The sequence below is a fragment of the Carcharhinus amblyrhynchos genome, chromosome 24 (genome assembly GCF_965287045.1).
Source record: "Carcharhinus amblyrhynchos chromosome 24, sCarAmb.v2.hapA, whole genome shotgun sequence".
In the NCBI taxonomy this organism is placed as follows: Eukaryota; Metazoa; Chordata; class Chondrichthyes; order Carcharhiniformes; family Carcharhinidae; genus Carcharhinus; species Carcharhinus amblyrhynchos.
Genome location: NC_137347.1, coordinates 31408831 through 31431667, shown reverse-complemented (window position 1 = coordinate 31431667; position 22837 = coordinate 31408831). Strand labels below are relative to the sequence as shown.

The 22837-nt window shown below is 44.4% G+C and overlaps 1 protein-coding gene across 2 annotated transcripts in view; it reads right to left on the bottom strand.

The window, feature by feature from the left end:
* Positions 1–22837, bottom strand: part of ubxn11 (UBX domain protein 11) — a 56124-nt gene that overhangs the window by 21687 nt on the left and 11600 nt on the right. For both annotated transcript variants that reach the window (XM_080211598.1, XM_080211597.1), the window contains exons 7-8: positions 20837–20963; positions 7464–7681 (exon numbers count right to left, since the gene is read on the bottom strand). In XM_080211598.1, the coding sequence (XP_080067724.1) occupies positions 7464–7681; positions 20837–20963 (345 nt within the window). The remainder of the gene's footprint in view (positions 1–7463; positions 7682–20836; positions 20964–22837) is intronic.

Here is a 22837-nt window from a genome sequence, read left to right as displayed (position 1 = left end):
AGTCCTGTTCTAGCTTGAGCCATGTTTCTGTCAATGCCACTATGCCATATCTTGAACAACTTTTTTGTTTCTGTCTTCACGGAGGAGGACGTGAATAATTTGCCGGGTGTTAGAGATGGAAAGGTGGTAGGACTGGAGGGTCTTAATGACATTATTGTTACTAGAGAGGCGGTGCTCGACAGACTGGAGGGGCTGATTGTGGACAAGTTGCCAGGACCGGATGGAATGCATCCGAGGGTTCTGAAAGAAACGGCGGAGGTGATAGTGGATGCCTTGGTGGTTATTTTCCAGACGTCGCTGGATTCCAGGGAAGTGCCGGAAGATTGGAAAACGGCTAATGTTACGGCTAATTGTTTCAGAAGGGTGCCAGGCAAAAGGCAGGGAATTATAGGCCGGTTAGTTTAATGTCTGTTGTAGGTAAAATGTTAGAATCCGTCATCAAGGAGGAAATAGCGAGGCATCTTGAGGGGAATTGCTTGATAGAGCAGACGCAGCACGGTTTCGTTAAGGGGAAGTCGTGTCTGACAAATTTACTGGAGTTCTATGAGGATGTGTCTAGGGCGGTGGATAGAGGAGAGCCGGTGGATGTGGTCTTTCTTGATTTTCAGAAGGCATTTGACAAGGTACCTCACAAGAGGTTATTGCAGAAGGTCAGGGGACATGGAGTTGGGGGTAGGGTGTTAGCGTGGATAGAGGATTGGTTGTCAAATAGGAGGCAGAGAGTGGGGGTCAATGGGTGCTATTCGGATTGGCGGATGGTGACTAGTGGAGTGCCCCAGGGGTCGGTGCTGGGGCCTCAGCTATTTACCATTTATATAGATGATCTGGAGGAGGGAACCAAGTGTAGGGTGTCGAAATTTGCTGACGACACCAAGATTGGTGGAACGGCAAATTGTGCGGAGGGTGTGGAGAGTCTGCAGAAGGATCTAGATAGGCTGGGCGAATGGGCCAGGAAATGGCAAATGGAATTTAATGTTGGCAAGTGTGAGGTGGTCCACTTTGGTAGGAATAATGGTAGGAAGGATTATTACTTGCGTGGCGAAAAACTGCAGCAGGCGACGGAGCAGAGGGACCTTGGGGTCCTTGTGCATGAGTCGCAAAAACCCAGCTTGCAGGTGCAGCAGGTGGTCAGGAAGGCGAATGGGATGCTGGCCTTCATCGCGAGGGGGATTGAATATAAAAGTAGGGAGGTTTTGCTGCGGCTGTATAGGGCATTGGTGAGGCCGCAGCTGGAGTACTGTGTGCAGTTTTGGGCGCCGTACTTACGCAAGGATATTTTGGCCTTGGAGTGCAGAGGAGGTTTACTAGGCTGATGCCAGAGTTGAGGGGGTTGAGCTATGAGGAGAGGCTGAATAAATTAGGCTTGTACTCGTTAGAGTTTAGAAGAATGAGGGGAGATCTCATTGAGACGTATAAGATGATGAATGGGATGGATAGGATAGAGGTGGAGAGACTCTTCCCGTTCAGAAAGGACAGTAGGACTAGGGGGCACAGCCTCAAGATAAAGGGGGGTGGTTTAGAACAGAGTTGAGGAGGAACTTCTTCACTCAAAGGGTGGTGAATCTCTGGAATTCTCTGTCCGTTGAAGTGGTGGAGGCTGCCTCGCTAAATATTTTTAAGACGTGGGTTGATGGGTTTTTGATAAGAGAGGGGATTAAGGGTTATGGGGAGAGGGCAGGAATGTGGAACTGAGCCACGACAGATCAGCCATGATCTTATTGAATGGCGGGGCAGGCTCGAAGGGCTAGATGGCCTACTCCTGCTCCTATTTCTTACGTTCTTATGTTCTTATGTCCCCTAGTGCAATTTCTCCTTCCAGTTCCCCAATTTTGTTCACTATACTCCATGCATTTGCATACAACTTAACTCTGCCCTTATGTCTTTCTTGCCCTTTGGGAGATAAACCATTTCTCTGTTCACTGTCAACACTCAAGCCTTCCCTCACTTGCTTTTCCTGTTCCCCATCTTCTCTCTTTTGCCCTCCCTAGTACTTCTAAAGCAAGACCCATTAATTAACCCAACCCCCTGCCTTACAAAGTTAAATTCACCTTCATATTTACTATTTACTCACTCAGCCAGGAAATTGGTTCCATTCTGAAGCCCATCTTTTCTGAACAGCTTTGTCCTTTCCAAAAGTCTAAACCATTCCCTTCTACACCACCCCTCAAGCCACACACTTAGCTTCCTGATCTGTCTTTGCCTGAATAGTGAAGCTTGTGGCACAGGGTTTCTGAGATTACTACCCAGAAGGTCCAATGTTTCAACCTAATCCTTAATTCCTCAAACTGGTCCTGCAAGACCTCAAATCAATCCCTCCCTATCTTGTTGGTTTCCACATGAACCACAACCTCTGGTTGTTCACCTTCCCTTTCCAGAAGTCAGTCTAGCTGATCTGTTACGTCCTAACCCCTTGCACCAGAGAAGCAACAGACCGTATGGGTCTCACAATCTCGGCTGCAAACTAGATTGTCTATCCCTCGAACTGTTCAGTCACCCCCTATTACCACCTTTCTAATCTGCCTGCCAGCTTCCTTCTCTTTCCCAGAGTCACCTCGGGCCTCATGGTACAGTGGTTTTCCCTCGAGTCATCTATCCCTGGCTTAGTTGCGTTGTTCACTTCATGGGCATCTAAAATTTCATACCTGTCAGACAGCTCCAAGGCGTCTTGCATTTCCTGGACCTGCTGTCTCTTATCCTTTTGACAAATGGTCACCCACTTTCCTGTCATCCCTACCTATCATGAAGCGGAGGGACTACTCTCTGGTACAATTGTTCCAGAAATCTCTCTCCCTCTTCTACGGTGCGCAGTGAAGAAAGTTGCTGCTCCAAATCAGCCAGATGTTCAAAGACTGCTATCTTCTCACACATTGTGCAGATGTGACAGTTCTGGATACCTTGAGGATCCAAAACCTCCCACAACTTGTATGCCACACATATCACAAGCTTTCCCAGAGTCAGTGCCATCTTTACTGATCAAGGTGATGCACACTGCTGTGTTCTGCTGTTTCTAAGCCCCAAACTTTTATCTAACAGCCCCTTTCTCTCCCTTCTTTTGGTTGACTGGACTCTGGCTTCCACATGAATATTTCCAAATTCCGCTCTCTTAAAGACATGCCATAGAATCTTCTTTTAAACAATGCTTTCCTTTAGCTACTCCCACTATGGATCCGCTTCCAAGTTTTATAACTCTCCTTTCAGTATTCTTTTGTCTTGAATTGCCACATGCATCCAAACTTGCATCTCTGGAAAACAAGTTAGGTGAACTTAAAGCCAGGCTCTCTTTTCAAAGAAGACTGAGAGACTGCTGTGTACTCTGTTTCACAGAGACATGGCTCACTCCTGCTTCACTGGACTGTGCCCTACAACCAGAGGGCTTCTCAATCCAATGACTGGACCATACTTGCTTCAGGCAAGGCTAGGGAATTGATTCCTAGCGATTTGCGTCCTAATCAACACCTCATGGTGCCTGGAAGTAGCAACTAGCAAGCTTCTGCTCCCCAAACTTAAAATATCTAAAATGCCGCCCTCAGTACCTTCTGTGGGAGTTATCCTGACAGCAGTTTAGATCCCCCCCCATACGGATGTGAAGATGAAATATACATCACTACAAATAGCGTTGAAATGAAACATCCTGAGGCCTTGTTCATCATGGCCAGGGACTTTAATCAGGCCAAGCTCAAGAGCGTTCTACTAAGACATCACCAACACGTCTCCTGTTCCACCAGAGGCCTAAGCATTTTAGACCACTGCTACACAAGTATCAAACACGCCTACCGCTCTATTGCCCACTCACACTTTGGCAAATCAGACACAAGGCTGTGCTCCTGCTCTCAACTTGCAAGCAAAAACTGAAATGGGAGGATCAAAGAAAGCCGTGCAACATTTGTCTGGGGAATTGGATGATCTCCTACGGAACTGCTTAGAGTCAGTGGACTGGTCAGTATTTAAAAACCCTGCGACCAGTCTGAATGACTATGCCACTATGGTAACTGACTGCCAAAGAAGCAAATCTGTGTGTTCCCCAACCGGAAACCATGGAAGACCAGGGATATCGACTGCTTGCTGAAGTCCAGGTTTGAGGTGCTCAAGTCAGGTGAACCTGACCGACACAAGAAAGGCAAATATGATCTAAGGAGATGCATCAAAGGTGCCAAAAGACAGTACCAGACTAAGCTAAAATCCCAGGCTAACACACAGACCCCCGCCAACTATGGCAAGGTCTGCAAGACATAACAGGCTACAAAATGAAGGCATGTAAAATTGCCGGCAGTAATGCATCCCTATCTGATGAACTCAATGCATTCAATGCCCGTTTTGAGCAAGAGGTCAGCGAGAGCACACCCTCCATCCTGGAAGCCTTGACAAATCTGTTTCCGAGGTTACCAGTGCAAATCTCAGAGCCGCCTTCTTGAAGGTCAGCCCACGGAAAACAACTGGCCCAGGTGGGGTATGAGGACGAGCACTCAGATCCTGCGTGGACCAACTGACAGGGGTGCTTGCAGACAAATTCAACCTCTCTTTACAACAATCTAAGGTCTCTATCTGCGTCAAGAAGACGATCATCATTCTGGTACCAAAGAAAAGCCAGGCAGTGTGCCTTAATGACTATCATCCAGTGGCTCTCACATATCATTATGGAGTGCTTCGAAACGTTAGTCATAACATGAATCAATTCTGGCCTCCCAGACTGTCTGGATCCATTACAGTTCACCTACTGCCGCAATAGGTCCACAGCAGACATCAGCTCTTTGGCCCTGCACTCAACCCTGGAACACCTAGATACCAAAGACACCTATGTTAGACTCCTATTTATCAATGACAGCTCAGCTTTCAACACCATTATTCCTATGAAACCCATGACTAAACATCGTGGCCTGGGGCTCAACTCCTCCCTCTGCGACTGAATCCTGAATTTCCTAACCCACAGTCCGCAATCAATAAGGATAGGCAACAACACCTCCTCCACGATCATCTTCAACACTATTGTCCCACAAAGCTGTGTCCTCAACCCCTTAATATGCTCCTCATATATCTATGACAGTATGGCCAAATTCTCCTCCAACTCAATTTTCAAGTTTGCTGATGATCCCACCTTAGTGGGTCGGATCTCAAACAATGGCGAGACAGAGTACAGGAAAGAGATAGAGAATCTGGTGAACTGATGCAACAACAATAATCTCTCCCTCAATGTCAACAAAATGAAGGAGATAGTCATCAACTTCAGGAAGCATAGTGGAGGACATGCCCCTGTCTACCTCAGTGGGATCGAAGTAGCAATGGTTGACAGCCTCAAATTTTTAGTTTCCCAGATCACCAACAGCCTGTCCTGGTCCCTTCCATGCCAACACCAGAATTAAGAAAGCCCACCAACGCCTCCTCTTTCTCAGGAGGCTAAGGAAATTTGGCACGTCAGCTACAACTCTCACCAACTTTTACAGGTGCACCATAGAAGCATTCTTTCTGGTTATATCACAGCTTGATATGGCTCCTGCTCTGCCCAAAACCGCAAGAAACTACAAAGAATAAAGCCCAGTTCATCTCTCAAACTAACCTCCCACCCAACTTCATTGCTACACTTCCCACTGCCTTGGCAAAGCAGCCAGCATAATTAAGGATGCCATGCACCCCGGACATACTCTCTTCCACCTTCTTCCGTCAGGAAAAAGATACAAAAGTCTGAGAATACGTACCAACTGACTCAAGAACAGCTTCTTCCCTGCCGCCATCAGACTTTCGAATGGACGTACCTTGCACTAAGTTGATCTTTCTCTACACGCTAGGTGTGACCGTAACACTATATACTGCGCTCTCTCTTTCCTTCCCTATGTATGGTCTGTATGGGCGGCACAGTAGCATAGTGGTTAGCACTGCTGCTTCACAGCTTCAGGGACCTGGGTTTGATTCCCGGCTTGGGTCACTGTCTGTGTGGAGTTTGCACATTCTCCTCGTGTCTGCGTGGGTTTTCTCCGGGTGCTCTGGTTTCTTCCCACAGTCCTATGATGTGTGGGTTAGGTTGATCGGCCACGCTAAAAGTTGCCCCTTAGAGTCGTGAGATGCGTAGATTAGCAGGATTAGCGGGTAAATATGGAGGAACATGGGGGTAGGGCGTGGGTGGGATTGTGGTGGCTGCAAACTCGATGGGCTGAATGGCCTCCTTCTGCACTGTAGGGTTTCTATGGTTTCTTTGTATAGCGCGCAAGAAACACTGCTTTTCACTGTATGCTAATACATGTGACAATAAATCAAATTAAAATCATACTTCCACACAAACTCTCAGGTATTCAGTTCCCAACAGAATATTGTTGTTTCAACAAAATGAAGGTAACAGACTTTATGATTGCTTCGGAAATATGGCTTTTCTCTTGCCAACCTCATCAGCTCTACCCTTCCCAGGTCTGATTTTAACTTCAACAAATAATACCATGTTCCAACAGCCGTTCCTCTTTGTTCCTTTTCCTGCAAACTTCTCTTCATTTTCCAGTTTCTAGAACAACAGTCCTTTAGTTTCTTTGCTTACGTTCTCATCACTCCGTGGTATGGTTTCTCTGCTAGAAGCACAGAAACCATAACCTCACGATGCTCCACTTCTCCGGCTTCCACCCTAAACACGGTAAAGAAGCCACCCCTATGGACAAGCCCTTCGTATACACAGGATCTGCTCAAATGAGGAGGATCACAACAGACATGCTACAACTGACGTGCTACAGCGAAAAACTGCACCAATCTCCTCAGAAGACAAAGGGGACATGGCGGACCCTTTGTCATCCAGTACTTTCCTGGAGTGGAGAAGCTACAACATCTTCTCCGGAGCCTTTCTAAAGTGTGGTTCCCAGAATTGGACCCATGCTCTGGTTGGAGCCTAACCAATATTTTATACAGGTTTGGCATATTTCTCTTCCTTTTGCAATTTCTGCTTTCCTATAAAGCCAAGATGCCTTTGTGTTTTTTTTAAAAACAGCTGCTTCAGTTTATCCTACCATCTTCATAAGAAATTGTTATGGACCAGTCACAACATAATCTGTGTACATACAGTGGGTCATTGTTGACATCCTGTGGCATAATGCCATGTAAAATATGGCATGAGATAAGACAGGGCAGCACAGTAGCACAGTGGTTAGCACTGCTGTCTCACAGCACCAGGGGCCCAGGTTTGATTCCCAGCTTGGATCACTGTCTGTGTGGAGTCTGCACTTTCTCCCTGTGTCTGTTTCCGCTGGGTGCTCCAGTTTCCTCCCACAGTCTGAAAGATGTGCTGGTTAGGTGCATTGGCCATGCTAAATTGCCCCTTAGTGTACCCGAACAGGCAACCGAGTGTGGCAACTAGGGGATTTTTACAGTGACTTCATTACAGTGTTAATGTAAGCCTACTTGTGACACTAATACATAAATTTAAAGTTATGCTATATTAAACTTTAGGTTATATTAGACTTTATGGTGCACATTGTTTACAGAACGTGCTTTACCTGTGTTGAAGGATCATTGAAGGATCTGAATGGACCATTAAACATCACAATCCCATTCTTGAAGAGTGTGAGTGGTACAGGGTCCGGCCTCTTTAGCCGAGCACCTCCTGTGATGTGCTCAATCCTAGCTTCCCCCTCACCAGCCAGAATATTCAGATCTTTTATATTTTCTAGAACCAAATCAAAGTCCACCTGAAAACATTTCATTGCTGCATCATCTGTAAACATAAAGAGAGATGAGAAACAGCATGAGAGGGAGTGTCAACACTTCCCTGTAAATATATATTCTATAAATAGTTATATAAATAATGCATTGCATTTAAGAGGAAGTTAGATAAGCATATGAAAAATTAGCAGCAAGACATGCTAATAAGATTAGTTGAGCCAGGATGTGGGGCATCGACATCAGCATGCGCCAGATGGGCTGAATGGCCTTTTGTGTGTTGTAAAATTCTACATAATACATCAACATTTCTGATGTCATCTTCAAGTTATAGTAGCATAATGCAACACTTTTAAGACCATGAGGAGAAGGGAAGAGAATTTTGAAGGGAGGCTAGGTCAAAGAAAAGGGTTTTGGAACGAGGGATGAAGGTATAGTGGTGGAGGGGGTGGGGGGTAAGAAGAGATTGTGGGGTGAGTTAGAAAGTTCCCAAGGACAGAGTCTAGTGGTTGATACAATGAATTTTGGAAAGCAACTGCAGCTTAGAATAAATGGAGCAAAGAGTGAAGATAGGGATCCACAGCTGGAAGATATGACAGAGATATGGTGAGCTGGGGTCATGAAGGGATTTGAAGGTGAATGTGATATGCCCATAAATGATCCAAAATGTACAGAAGCCAGTGTCAATCACCAAGTGTGTATTCTGGGCACGCTGTAGTTTGTAGAGGATGAGGGTCTGAGGTTGGAAAGGAGAATATTGTAATTCTTTGTTCTTGTGTTTTCCTCTTCAGTAATAGTGTTTGACGAATGAGAAAGTAAAGGAAAGGTAGGGTGGCGGAACATCAATACCTTTGATTGATATAGCACATTTAGTGTAACATAAAGACCCCAAAGCTCCCATGGGAGTCAAATTTGACACAGAGCTTTATAAAGAGATATATTAGGGCAGATGGCCAAAGATTTGATCAAAGAGGTAGGTTTTGAGGAGTCTCCTTGAAGGAGAAGAGAATTAGAGAGGTATGGAAAGATTCAGGAATGGTTTAGTTTAAGACTCAGGCAGCTGAAGGTACAACTGCCAATGGAGGTACAACTAATATCAGGAATGCTCAAGAACCACTAATTAGAGAACACAGAAATCTCAGGAGGTTGTGAGGCCGGAGGGTATTACAGAATTATAAGCTGAGGGCAAATTCATGGGCGAATGGGGCTTGATGCATGTTAGAACGTACAGCAGAACTTTAGATGATCTCCAGTTTCCAGAGTTTGGAACTTCGAAGGCTGCCAGAAAATGAATCATAGAATCATACAGTGTGGAAGAGGCCCTTCAGCCCATCAATTCCACACTGATGTATGGGAAATACCTGAACTCCCAGCATAATCCCATTTGGCAGCACTTGGCCATAGCCTTGAATGTTATTACATGCCAAGGGCTCACCCAGGTACTTTTTAAAGGCTATGTGGCAACCCACATCTACTCCCCTCCCAGATAGTGCATTCCAGATTGTCACCACCCTCTGGATAAGAAAAGTCTTTCCTCTAACCGCCCCCCCAAACCTACTGTCCCTCACCTTGAACCTTGTGACTGACCCTTCAACTAAGGGGAACAGCTGCTCCTTATCCATTCTGTCCATGTCTCTCATAACCTTGCACACCTCGATCAGACCATCTTTCAGTCTTTTCTGTTCTAGCGAAAACAATACAAGCTACCCAACCTCTCCTCATAACTTAAATGTTCCATCCCAGACAACATCCTGGTGAATATCCTCTGCATTGTCTCCAGTGCAATCACATCCTTTCTATAATATGACAACCAGAACTGTATACAGTACTCACCAAAGTTCTATATAACTCCAACATGACTTCCATGCTTTTGTAATCTATGCCTTGATTGATAAAGGCAAGTGTCCCACATGCTTTTTCTCCATAAATCGTGTTTGAATAATCAAGTCTGAAGGTAACAAAGGCATGGACTTGGGCTTCAGCAACAAATGAGCTGACATAGGAACAGAGTTAGATAATTATGGAGGTGGAAATAGGCAGAGTTAATGACGGCATGTATACGTGGTGTAAAGTTTATCTTGGGATCAAATATGACACCTAGGTTATGCATAATCTGGCTCAGTGAGTTGGATAGAGTCATTGGATAGGGAGAGTTTATAGCAGAAACTGAAGAAGATAGAACATAGAACACTACAGCACAAACAGGCCCTTCGGCCCACAAGTTGCGCCGATCACATCAAAACCTACCGATCCATAGACCTATCTATAACCCCCAATCCCATTAAATCCCATATACTCATCCAGAAGTCTTTTAAAAGACCCCAGCGAGTTCGCCTCCACCACCACTGACGGCAGCCGATTCCATTCACTCACCACCCTCTGAGTGAAAAACTTACCCCTAACATCTCCTCTGTACTTGCTTCCCTGCACCTTAAATCTGTGTCTTCTCGTAGCGACCATTTCAACCCGGGGAAATAGCCTCTGAGAATCCACCCTATCTATTCCTCTCAACATTTTATAAACCTCTATCAGGTCGCCTCTCAACCTTCATCTCTCCAGGGAGAAGAGTCCCAGCTCCCTCAACCTATCTTCATAAAGCATGCCTCCCAATCCAGGCAACATTCTTGTAAATCTCCTCTGTACCCTTTCAATAGCTTCTACGTCCTTCCTATAGTGAGGCGACCAGAACTGCGCGCAGTACTCCAAGTGGGGCCTGACAAGGGACTTATAAACAAAGACAAAGACAAAGAACAACACAGCACAGGAAACAGGCCCTTCGGCCCAACGAGCCCGCGCCGCCGTCCTACTATCTCAGTGACCTATTCATGATTTTAGTCTACACCTAACGTGCGAGGATCAGGGAGGTCCAATTTAGGGACAATTTAGTACCCAATCAATCAGCCTAAAAGCACATCTTTGGGGGATGTGGGAGGAAACCGGAGCACCCGGAGGAAACTCACGCAACCACGGGGAGAACGTGCAAACTCCCACAGACACAGGCCCAAATCCATGTGTCCGCACAGCAACAGAGATAGTCTCTGAGCTGTCATGTTGCCCTCGAGATGGTCCAGTTTAAGCACACTAACGACATGAAGCAATAGGCAACTCCCGAAGCAACATCCAAGAGCAGCCCACTACAACCTGCCGCCTGCATGCCCCTTGCTGGACTTAAATGCCTGTGGAGACAAAAAAATTCATTATTAAACAGGCAAAGACTAACATTCCTGAGGCAAAACATATTCCCAAGCCTACAATGTTCAGTAAGGCCTACTATATCCCCCTATATGTAGCCCGCTCATATGGCTGTCTAAGTGACTCTTAAACAACCCTAGCGTGCCTGCTTCCACCACCTTACTCGGCAGTGCATTCCACACCCCCACTACCCTTTGCGTGAAAAACTGCCCTCTAATATTTGTCTTATACCTAGCCCCCCTCACCCTAAGCCCGTGACCCCTCGTTCTATCCATTTCTTGTAGCGGAAAAAGCTTACCACCATTTACTCTATCTATCCCCTTCATAATCTTATAAACCTCTATTAGATCCCCCCTCAGCCGACGTCTCTCAAGGGAAAACAGCCCAAGTTCATTCAATCTTTCCTCGTAAGACAGCCCTTCCATACCAGGCAACATCCTGGTAAATCTCCTCTGCACTCTCTCCAGGATCTCTACATCCTTCCGGTAGTACGGCAACCAGAACTGGACGCAGTACTCCAAGTGAGGCCTAACCAACGTTCTATACAACTGCAACATCAGACTCCTACTCTTATATTCTATACCTCTTCCTATGAAGGCTAACATACCATACGCTTTCCTCATCACATTCTGCACCTGTACCGACACCTTCAGGGACTTGTGCACTTGCACCCCCAGGTCTCTCTGCGTATCTATACTCCGGATAGTTCTACCTTTTATCGTATAACTCCCCTCCACATTATTCCGGCCAAAGTGCATCACCTCGCATTTCTCCGGATTAAATTCCATTTGCCATCTATCTGCCCAATCTACCAGCCTGTCTATGTCCTGTTGCATTGCCAGGCACTGCTCCTCAGTACCCGCCAATCCAACCATCTTGGTGTCATCAGCAAATTTGCTGATCACACCACCTACCCCCTCTTCCAAGTCATTAATATATACCACAAATAGAAGAGGTCCAAGTACCGAGCCCTGCGGCACACCACTGGTGACAGGCCTCCAATTGGAAAAGGAGCCTTCCACTACTACTCGCTGTCTCCTCCTCCCAAGCCAGTTCTCCACCCATCTACATACCTGGCCTTGTATCCCATGAGCCGTCACCTTTTCTATCAGCCTACCATGAGGGACCTTGTCAAACGCCTTACTGAAATCCATATAGACAACATCAACGGCTTGTCCTTCGTCAACCGTTTTTGTCACCTCTTCAAAAAATTCAAAAGTTGCAGCATTACCTCCTGGCTCCTAAACTCAATCCCTCGATTAATGAAGGCCAGTACACCATACGCCTTCTTGACCACATCCTCCACCTGCGAGGCCGATTTAAGAGTCCTGTGGACCCAGACCCCAAGATCCTTCTGCTCTTCAACACTGCTAAGACTCCTGCCCTTGATAGTGTACTCGTTCATCCCATTGGTCCTGCCAAAATGGGCCACTACACATTTATTCGCGTTGAAGTCCATCTGCCACTTCTCCGCCCAGTCTTGCATCCTATGTCACGCTGCAACTTCTGACATCCTTCCAGACCATCCACAACACCACCGGCCTTCGTGTCATCGGCGAACTTACTAACCCATCCCTCCACTTCCTCATCTAGGTCATTTATGAAAATGACAAACAGCAAGGGTCCTAGAACAGATCCCTGGGGCACTCCACTGGTGACTGACCTCCATGCAGAAAAAGACCCATCCACAACCACTCTTTGCCTTCTGCAGGCAAGCCAGTTCTGGATCCACAAGGCCAAAGCCCCTTGGATCCCATGCCCTCTCACCTTCTCAAGAAGTCTTGCATGGGGGACCTTATCAAACGCCTTGCTGAAGTCCATGTAAACCGCGTCCACTGCTCTTTCTTCGTCAATGTGTTCAGTCACATTTTCGAAGAACTCAACTAGGCTCGTAAGGCACAACCTGCCCTTGACAAAACCATGCTGACTATTTCTGATCACGCTAAACCTCTCCAAGTGCTCATAAATCTTGTCCCTCAGAAGCCTCTCCATCAGCTTACCAACCACTGAGGTCAGACTCACCGGTCGGTAGTTTCCCGGGCTATCTCTGTTCCCTTTCTTGAAAATAGGAAGATGATTGAGGACTGGAGTTGGAGAAGTGGAGGAGAACAAGAGAGTGTGAGAGAGTAAGCAATAAGGAAGAGGAAGGAATGGAGAAAAGCAAGGAGAGGTAGCCATCCTGAGATCTTTAATGTTAAGCGTTCTCCATCTCAAGAATAGACCCTAAAATGCAATTGGTAGTTGGATAACTTGAGATCAGACATCATTATGTAGCTTATAATCTTATTAGAAATTTTGCATCCAAGCTAAGTCACCTTCCTTTGGGGAATGGCCCATGAGAGTTCCTACTTTTATTTCTTTAAACACTTAGCCTAACACTTCCAGTTGTGGTTCAAATCAGAATCAAAATAAAGAGAAAATTTGTTGCTGTCGTTATCTTCATAGAGAAGTACACGAGATGAGAACGTCAGATTTAAGAACACCTCAAGACACTGGAAGATTATGTGGCGAGCGTACCTAAAATTTGATACATATTACACATTTCTACACTTAGTTCTTTTTGTTTTTCTCAATTACAGCAGGGTGGAGGGACGAGAAGATCCAAGAATGGGGCAGAGCAGCAGGTAGTATTTGAATACGGTACATTTTTTCATTTTGGCAAAAATACTGAAGGGAAGAAGTGGTCACAAAAATGTTTACATTGCTCCTGTCTTCTTGTCATTGTGTTGTCTAGCTTAAAAACCTCCTCAAAAGATTTTAGTCACTGGGTGAGATGTTGTGATAGTGACTTACAGAGCATTAAATTTACACTGCATTGACACTGACACTGAAACTGACCCTCTGAACCTGTGCTATTGCGCCCCAGCACAGAAGTGCTGATTTCTCCATTATACACGTGGCATAATTGCAGGAAATGTGCTACTGGTGCTGTTACTTAAGAGTGAGTATTAGCCAGGATATTGGGCAGAGCTCCTCTTCCTTCCTTCTGGTGTCATAGTACCTGCATCTTCTTTAAAAATGTATTTGCTGATGAACTGTGATGTTGCTAGCTAGGCAAGCACTTGTTGACCATCCTAACTGCCCTTAAGAAGGTGGTGATAATCTCTGCAGTCCATGTGGTGCAGGTACACTCACAGCACTGTTAGGAAGGGTTGAGGGAAGATCTCTGATCTAAGAAGGCAGAAGATAGTACCTCTGACAGTACAGCACTCCCCTAAAGCTGCACTGGGAGTGTCGGCCTGGATTAGGTGCTCACGTTCAGAACTGGGGCTTGAACCCGCAAAACTTTCTGAATCAGGCAATGCATTTCTGATCACAACTTGCTGTGTAAAAAAAATTCCATATCTGCCTCTGGTCTTCCCCACCAGTATTTTGCCATTAAGCATAACATATAACTTCCATCCTTGTTACCATAAAACTAATTTTACTCCACAGGACTGGTGAAATTCAATGACTGCCTCCCTGGCATTTGAGGGAACACCCAAATACTAGCAATGGACATCCTAAGGAGGAGGAGAGTCCAGGAGTGAGACAGTTGGAAGAAGAATACATCCAGCCAAAGACATAGGGGCCACACAGTTCACTCCTGGTTTCCCTCATGGTTACCTCCTAGAGGAGTTGGACATTCCAACAAGTCAGAGTTTAATTTCTTTGTCAAAAGAGCCTCATGGTGCAGAATCCTTTTGTGGATCCTGAGTAACTAGAAACAAAACAAATCTGCTCTGCTGTGACCTTAAATGTCTCAGATGCAGAATGTACACCACCTCAAAGTGGAAGAGGTACCTGCATCTGCGGACATTCCCACGTAATCAATAGGCTTCCACTGTGGAATGTCAAATGCATTCTCGCCCCATTCCATAGCTGGACATTTCTGTGCTAAACTGTAGCGTCAATGTGGCTTAGATTATGGCTGCTTTGGTTTTAGACATGGCTTATGCAATGCACACGTGCTACCCAGTGATTTAGGCCTAGTTTATGCCATTCACATGTGTTAATTAAGTTAGATTTGTTGGATCACAGGGCAAAACTATGCTTCAGAACGTGAAGTCAAGGATGAGGAAAGCCCATTCTTGTTCCATTGTACCCTAGTACTCAATCATTGCTCCAGTCCCACTTTTTATATTTCTGACACGTTTTTTTGACCAACCGGCTAAATCTGTTAGGGTTATATTCATTGGAGTTTACAAGTGTGAGAGGGATCTCATAGCAAGTTATAAAGTTCTAACATATTAGACAGGATAGACCCAGAAAGAATGTTCTGAATGGTGGAGGAATCCAGAACCAGGGGTCATAGTTTGATGATAGAACTGAAGTGAGGAAATGTTTCTTCATCCAGAGAATGGTGAATCCATGGAATTCAGTGCCATAGGAAGTAGTTGAGACCAAAATGTTGTGTGATTTCAAGAAGAAATTCAATATATCTCTTGGGGGCTAACGGGATCAAGGAATTATTGTGGGGAGTGGGGGAAGGTGGGATCAGAATATTGAATTGATGATCAGCCATGATCATAATGAATGGTGGAGCAAGCTCGAAGGGCCCAATGACTTACTCCTGCTTCTACTTTCTTTATTTCTATGCTTCTATGTTACCTCATTGGACCTGCTGAGAAGATACTGGTGCAAAAGACAAGTTGATGGCAATGACTAACTATCAGGTAGTTATTCTGTGCTCATCAAGATGTAGCAAATGGAACGCTATCCCAGGCCTGGCTGTTCGACATGAGTGTTGGTTAGATTGAGTAAACTTCCCTGCCCTTCAATTCTTAACTGTGTGCCTCAGACATCGACACTAAAAATATGCCCATTTCCCTTGCCACTCTACCAGGTAGAATGTTTCCAGGAAATGGCAATAGATGCATAGAGATCCAGATAAAAAGCTGAAGTTAAACCTGAATTTATTTTCTTTTTGAAGACCGTGACTTCCAATAACAAAAAGAAAGAGATGTTTCGAGGTAAAACTTCCACGCCCTGAGAGCAAGCACAACTTATTGGGTAGAAAGAAAACTGGGGGAAGAAGAGATTTCAGAATGCCAAATTAGGTTTCTCTAACAGTTTATGACCAGTTGAGGGCCTGCTATGTCCCTATAACTGTTCTAGAGATGTTTCATTTTGCACTTTGCTGTTTTGGTTCTTATCCATTCTGTCGGCGATTGCAGGAGATCGTAGAATCTGCCCGAGGGTGTAATTGAGAGCAGTCAGGGTACTTGAGACCTCCTGAATCACATTGTTCATGTTATGCTCCAGTTTTTGAATGCCTTTGATAACTGGCACCTCCAGGTTGGGATAATCGGAGGCCAGGATAGAACTCTGAACATCCTGGAGTGCGATTATATCCTTCTCCAGGTCACTCTCAGGTTCTCGAGGCAGAGCTTCACTGTATGGCGAAGCTGGCCTTGATGGAGTAGATCTGGGTTGTGAGTCGGTCACATCAGTCTGCTGTAGCTGATGCATGCTGCTCTCCCTAGTTACAGGATCGGGCTCACTGTCACCTGTGGGAAAGAAAGACAAACCATCACCAGCTGTGATACAGGAGGGCGGGCAGCAATCACACTTGGCTGGACTAGTTTAAAATAACTACCACCATTTTCTGAAATGGTGGTTTCTAAAGTAACTCACTTCCCAGAAGAAGCATGTGTACACAAAGGGAGAAATGAAGAGAATGTGTGGAGGCCCAATGGAAGATGATAAGATTGAATGATAGAGAAAGAATATCTCTACTTTTTCTTTTGCCTGGTAATGAAAAATTTCCATTTTGCAAGGCAAAAGTAAGTAAACCATCTCAAACTAAATCAAATGTAATAGCCAGGGAAACACAACAATGAGGTCAAAGGAATGGGACAGCCCACTATAACATATATCCAAAGCAGGTTATCTGAACAAAGAGTTCCTAGATAAATGACAGGAGGCAATTTTTGAACAAAAGGTTTAAGGTGTTTGTTTGGTGGGAAGGATGTGTGAGATTAGAAACATGTCTGGACTTACCCCAATATGTTAGTTCCTTTGTTGGGTCAGGAGGAAGGTAGTCTGGTCCAAAGCTGCCACAGCAGTAGGTCCTGCCTCTTCTGCTCTCTGTATCCTATACTGTTCCTCCTACAATGCAAGCTGGAGGACTCAACATTGATTTCAACAACGTCAGATTTATTTCCTCCACGACCAGCGTATCATGGCTGCAAATCAGCCATGCAACACAACAACTCATCACAGCTTCTTCAAATAGATCCTTCAAACCAGCAATCTCCACCATTTAGAAAAATAAGGGCAACAGCAAGCTTCTAGGAACACCACCATCTACAAATTTTCCTCCACGTCACACACCATTCTGAACTGGATGCCATTCTTACACTATCGCTGGGTCAAAATTCTGGAAATCCCTCCATAACTGCACTGAGGATGCACCTATGCCACATGGACAGCAGTGGTTCAAGAAAGCCAACTACTATCTTCTCAACAGCAATTAATAATGAACAATAAATGCTGACCTTGTCAATGATGTCCACATCCCATGAAGAAATGAAAAGTTCATAACCACCACTCTTTATCCACCCACCATCATCTAAAATCTAACTTTTGTTTCAATACTTTCCACATTTGACTTTTACCATCATTCTTTTTGCCATTTAATCACTCCAGCTGTGATACAGGAGGGCGGGCAGCAATCACACTTGGCTGGACTAGTTTAAAATAACTACCACCATTTTCTGAAATGGTGGTTTCTAAAGTTACTCATTTCCCAGAAGAAGCATGTGTACACAAAGGGAGGAATGAAGAGAACATGTGGAGGCCCAATGGAAGATGATAAGATTGAATGATAGAGAAAGAATATCTTTACTTTTTCTTTTGCCTGGTAATGAAAAATTTCCATTTTGCAAGGCAAAAGTAAGTAAACCATCTCAAACTAAATCAAATGCAATAGCCAGGGAAACACAACAATGAGGTCAAAGGAATGAGACAGCCCACTATAACATATATCCAAAGCAGGTTATCTGAACAAAGAGTTCCTTGATAAATGACAGGAAGCAATTTTTGAACAAAAGGTTTAAGGTCAGAGACCTCCCCAATGTTTGTCTTTGGACCGGATTTCCAGCTAATGCAGTACTTTGCTTTGTGTCAGTAAAAATAAATTGTGTGAAGGCAGTTGAAAGCTAAGACTGGCGAGGTACAAGAGGTAGCTAACTGGTCCTGATCTACTGAGCAAATCTCTCCTGCCTGTGGAGCATTATTGATTAACCACTTTACTCTCAAAAAGTGTAGGAATTCCTTACTCCGCCAAAGTTCGTCTAGCAGGGAGGATTTTGTTGGGATCACCTCTTTAACACAGCATATGTCTCTGCTCCAGAGGCTATACACTATTCAGGTGGAATCCCTAAAGCTACTATGAGACATCATTTACTACAGTATACTCCAAGATAGTAGATTTGGCCAATTTCTACAAGTGAATTGATTTTGTACATTTCTGGATTCTACTCCCAGTACTTTACCTAGTTGCTTTAGAACTATTTATTTGACCTTGTGTGACACTCTATTGGCTTTGACACTATTCTGTGTGGATATTGTGGGTCTATAGTTGACATTGAACAATGATATCAGCAAGCCATCGGCCTCATTAAAAGGCCTCACTTCTGATAATGCAACCACTTACAGCAGGTGCCCTACACCATTCATTTATACTGATAAAGCATCTTTTTTAGTACTCAACATCTACTTTCAGCTTGGCAGCTTCATCTATAAACCACAATTTCTTCAGAATAGGTGTGGGTGGACATCCCTGGGTTCAAGATACAAGAACACAAGAAATAAGAACAGCAGCAGAACACACAGCCCATCGAAACTGCTCTGCCATTCAGTACTATCATGGTTGATGTTAGGCTTCAGCTCCATTTTTCCATCCGCTCCCCACATGCCTTAACTTCTCAAAAATCTTTCTATCCCAACCTTAAATGTATTCAGTGATGGAGGATTTACAACCCTATGGGGTAGAGAATTCCAAAAATTCCCAACCCTTTGAGTGAAGTAATTTTTTTCCTGATCTCAGTCTTAAATGATGAACCCCTATCCTGAGGTTTTGCCACCATGTTTTAGATTCTCCAACCAGCGGAAACCATCTCAGTATCCATCCTATCAAACAAGTTCATGATCTTGTAGGTTTCAACAAGATTGTCTCTCATCCTAAACTCCAAAGGATATAGGCCCAATTCACATGGCTTCTCATCATAGGACAACCCCCTCATCCCAGGGACCAATCTAGTGCATCTTTGCTGTATCGTCTCCAATTCAAGTATGTCGTTCCTTAAATATGGAGATCAAAACTGTACACAGTAATCTCCAGATGAGGTCTCACCAAAACGCTACAACTGCAGCAAGACATCATAGAACGAGGTCATATGGCCTACTGTGCCTGACAAAACTCTTTGAAAGAGCTACGGACTTAGTCATAAGCCCCTTGCTCTTTCTAAATAGTCCTGTGTGTATCTTCTTTTCAAGTATACATCCAATCCTTCTTAAAAGTTACTATTGAATCTGTCTCCAACACCTTTTCAGATTGTGCATTCTACATCGTAATAATCAGATACATACGATCACCAATCAGACAAACAGAAGAGGATCAGCTTTCAATCCCACTTCCCGAATCCTTCCTCCGAGAGGGGGTGGACCCAAATAGTTCAAACCAGTGTAAGTGGGGTGGATTGAGAGGGATTAGAGAAGCACAGTTGCTCAGGTATGTTACAGTACAGGACACAACAGGCCAAGTGAAAACAATGCAGACAAACTGGGATATCAATTAGTCCTGGGAAAATGTGAGGTTCTACACCTCAGACTTCCTGGAGAACATTTGCCAGAATGGCTGGAGAACATTTGCTGATGGGTGACCAAAGAGATTATAGAAGCTGGAATTGTTCTCCAGCAGGGACGGTTTAAAGAAGATTTAACATAGGTTTTCCCTATGATCATTTATTCTAGTTAGCTGTTTCCCGTGCCAGAAGGATTGGTAACCAATGATATAGATTTAAGATAACTGGCAAGAGAATTGGACGCGAAATGAGGAAACGCTTTCTTTAAATATAGCAAGTCGTTGTGAGCTGGAACGTACTACCTGAAAGTGTGATGGAAGCAGATTCTACAATGTCTTCCAACAGATATGGGAACCTTAATTCTCATCACTCAAAATACATTGCGTGCAATACATTGTCTGTATTTAGAGGCAGTACTTAATTGTCTTTTAATGTTGTATTAATGCAATATTATTTCTAATGATTCACTGCAGATAAAGGCTGGCTCTTTCCGGCTGTTCATACCAACTGGATCTGGCACACTCCTGCTGGAAGTTTCCTGGTGGCATGAGGTGCAGTCAATGGGAAATCGCATTGAAGATCCCACCTCCTACTGTGAGAAATGCGCTGCCAGAAAATCCCCACAAAGTTTCTGTAACTTTGTGATAACATTTGTGAAGACATTATTGTGTATCATTACAGTACATGGAGTATTTCCAGAAGCTGAAGTTCAAACCTAATATTATCCTGATCTTTGCAAAGAAAGGTCTGCAGAAACACATCACTTTACAGGATGTATAGGGGCAGTCTTGAAGCTGGGAAGCCTCACCATCTCTGCAAACTCTTCCAGTTGTACAACTTGGTATTGCTTTCAGTAACTTCCCTCTCCCCCAGCTCTACAACCTACTGAAATCTCCGTCCTCCTCCAGGTCTGCATTCCTGATTTTCACTCCTCTATCATTGGTGGTGATGCCTTCATCTGCCCAGGTCCTAAGTTCTGGAATTCTCTCTCCATATTTCTTGGACTATTGGTCATCTTTAAAAGATGCCTTGAAACCTCGTTTTTTTTCTAAAAGGTGGGGAGGAGAAGTGAGGGGAACCCTGAGGAAGTTTCAATCCAACTTCTGATTGTTCAATATCCAGGATCCATGCTGCTTTCTCTTCTAGATCACAAGCTCCCTAGGTTGCTTTGACTATTGCCTGGTACTCCTATCCCAAGCTAGACTTTATTCAGTAACTATACAACTTACCTGGGTATGATATCAGCTCACTGGGATCAGGAAGCTCCTCAAACTCTTCCTCCTCCTTTAGATACACACTGCTGGCATCATCCTTCTCTGAACCGACCCAGATCATCCCGTAATCATTCAGGAACTTCTACAAAAAAGAGCCACATCAAACATGTCAGCACCCTTTTCCATTCTTCTAGCTGTTTTTGGTTGACTTTTTTTTAAAGGGATGGCAAGCCTCAGAAGTAATTTTATTCAAAGTACTCCCTGAAAAGGTGACCTATGCAACATGCTATCCTAGAATGATATGACACAGAAGGAGGTCATTCAGCCCATTGAGAATGTGCTGAGTCTTTGGGCTGGATCTTCACTGAGTTGGGATGACTCTAAGGCCCTTTAAAAATGGCAGGCAAATTCCTATTCTGTGAATCCCAATCCCATAACAATAACTCAGCAGAACAGTAATAACAAAATCAGGAGCATAGTAAAACAGGTCCTGGCTGCAGAACACTCCTTTCAGACTGAAAAGTCCTCCAAAACCCACACATGCTCAGAACCCTCAAAAGATGCCAATAAAACTATTACAGAGGAGCATACAGGTTGGCACGGTGGCACCTTGGTTAGCACTGCTGCCTCACAGCGCCAGGGACCTGGGCTCGATTCCTGGCTCTGTACAGAATTTGCACATTCTCCCCGTGTCTGCGTGGGTTTCCTCTGGATGCTCTGGTTTCCTCCCACAGTCCGAAAGACGTACTGGTTAGGTGCATTGATCCTAACAGGGTCCAGAATGTGGGGACTAGGGAAATTTCACAGTAACTTCATTGCAGTGAGAATGTAAGCCTTACTTGTGACTAATAAATAAACTTTAAAACTTTTAAAGGCTTCAAGAACACTCTGTACTCAAAATGACATTCTGTAACTATTCTCGTCAAATTTCAATTCCCCCATCAGGACAGAAATACAGTGAAAGCAATGTCTTAACTATACGAAAGTCTGTCAGAAGCCTTGCAGTTGTGTTGCAATGTATGCAATACCACTGGTATTGGTGAATCTGTAGAAGTAGATTGAGAATGTTCCTCTTTCACTGCTATTGCAGAGTCAATTGGTGAACCTTGAACCTCATTCCTGGTGAATGTCCACAGCAGCAAAACCCTTCTGCCATATTATCAGTAATGGTTGTTGACTCCTGTTGTGTAGGTGGTGCCTCTGAAATTTTCTTGACTCTTTGTCATACCGCAGAAGAATGTGGTCTTGGTGTCTGAAAATAACTCTTCATGTTGCAATGTTGTGATCCAAGATACTGGACCACTGTGCATTAAAATTATTCCCAGTTACTACCAAAGTCCTGATGCAGATCTGATCATCCGGTTTGAACTGCCTCTCTTTGGCGTGGTAGTCATGTCCTTCCTTACGCTTTTCTTGTCTCCTGCTCACTTTTGCTATGAGATCTGTGTGAAGCAGATTCAGATGAGACTTTGGCCTTTTACCTAACAACAATTCTGTTGGAGAGAACCTGGCTATGGATTGTAGCGTGATACAATACTGGAATAAAAATCCTTGGACGTGTCTGGATATTTCTTGACAATATCCTTGGTAATCCTTGTTTTCTTGATCTGATCCTATTTCAATGGAATTTAGCTAAGCCAGTCAACCCTCCCAAACTCAGTCCCTTCCTTTGACCACAAGGAGGCATGCCCTTGTTTCTTGACCATTATATGCAATATGGACTTCCAATACCCTGAGCAAAGGTATGGACTCTCTGCAATACATTCAAAGATTAATCTCAGCTGGAGTAAGGGCTGGCGCTCAGTTAGAGTTCCACATCAACTTGTAGGTTTCCTCACTAATTACAGATGAGGAAGCTTCTGTGTCTACCTCCATCTTGATCTGTTTACCATTGACTACAACTGTAGCAAAAATAGTTCTGCTCACAGCTCATGGATATTGAGTACATAGTAAACTTGTGCATCTGCCTGCTCCAACCTTCCCATGTAGTGTGTAACTGCTTAAGGCTTCTTTGAA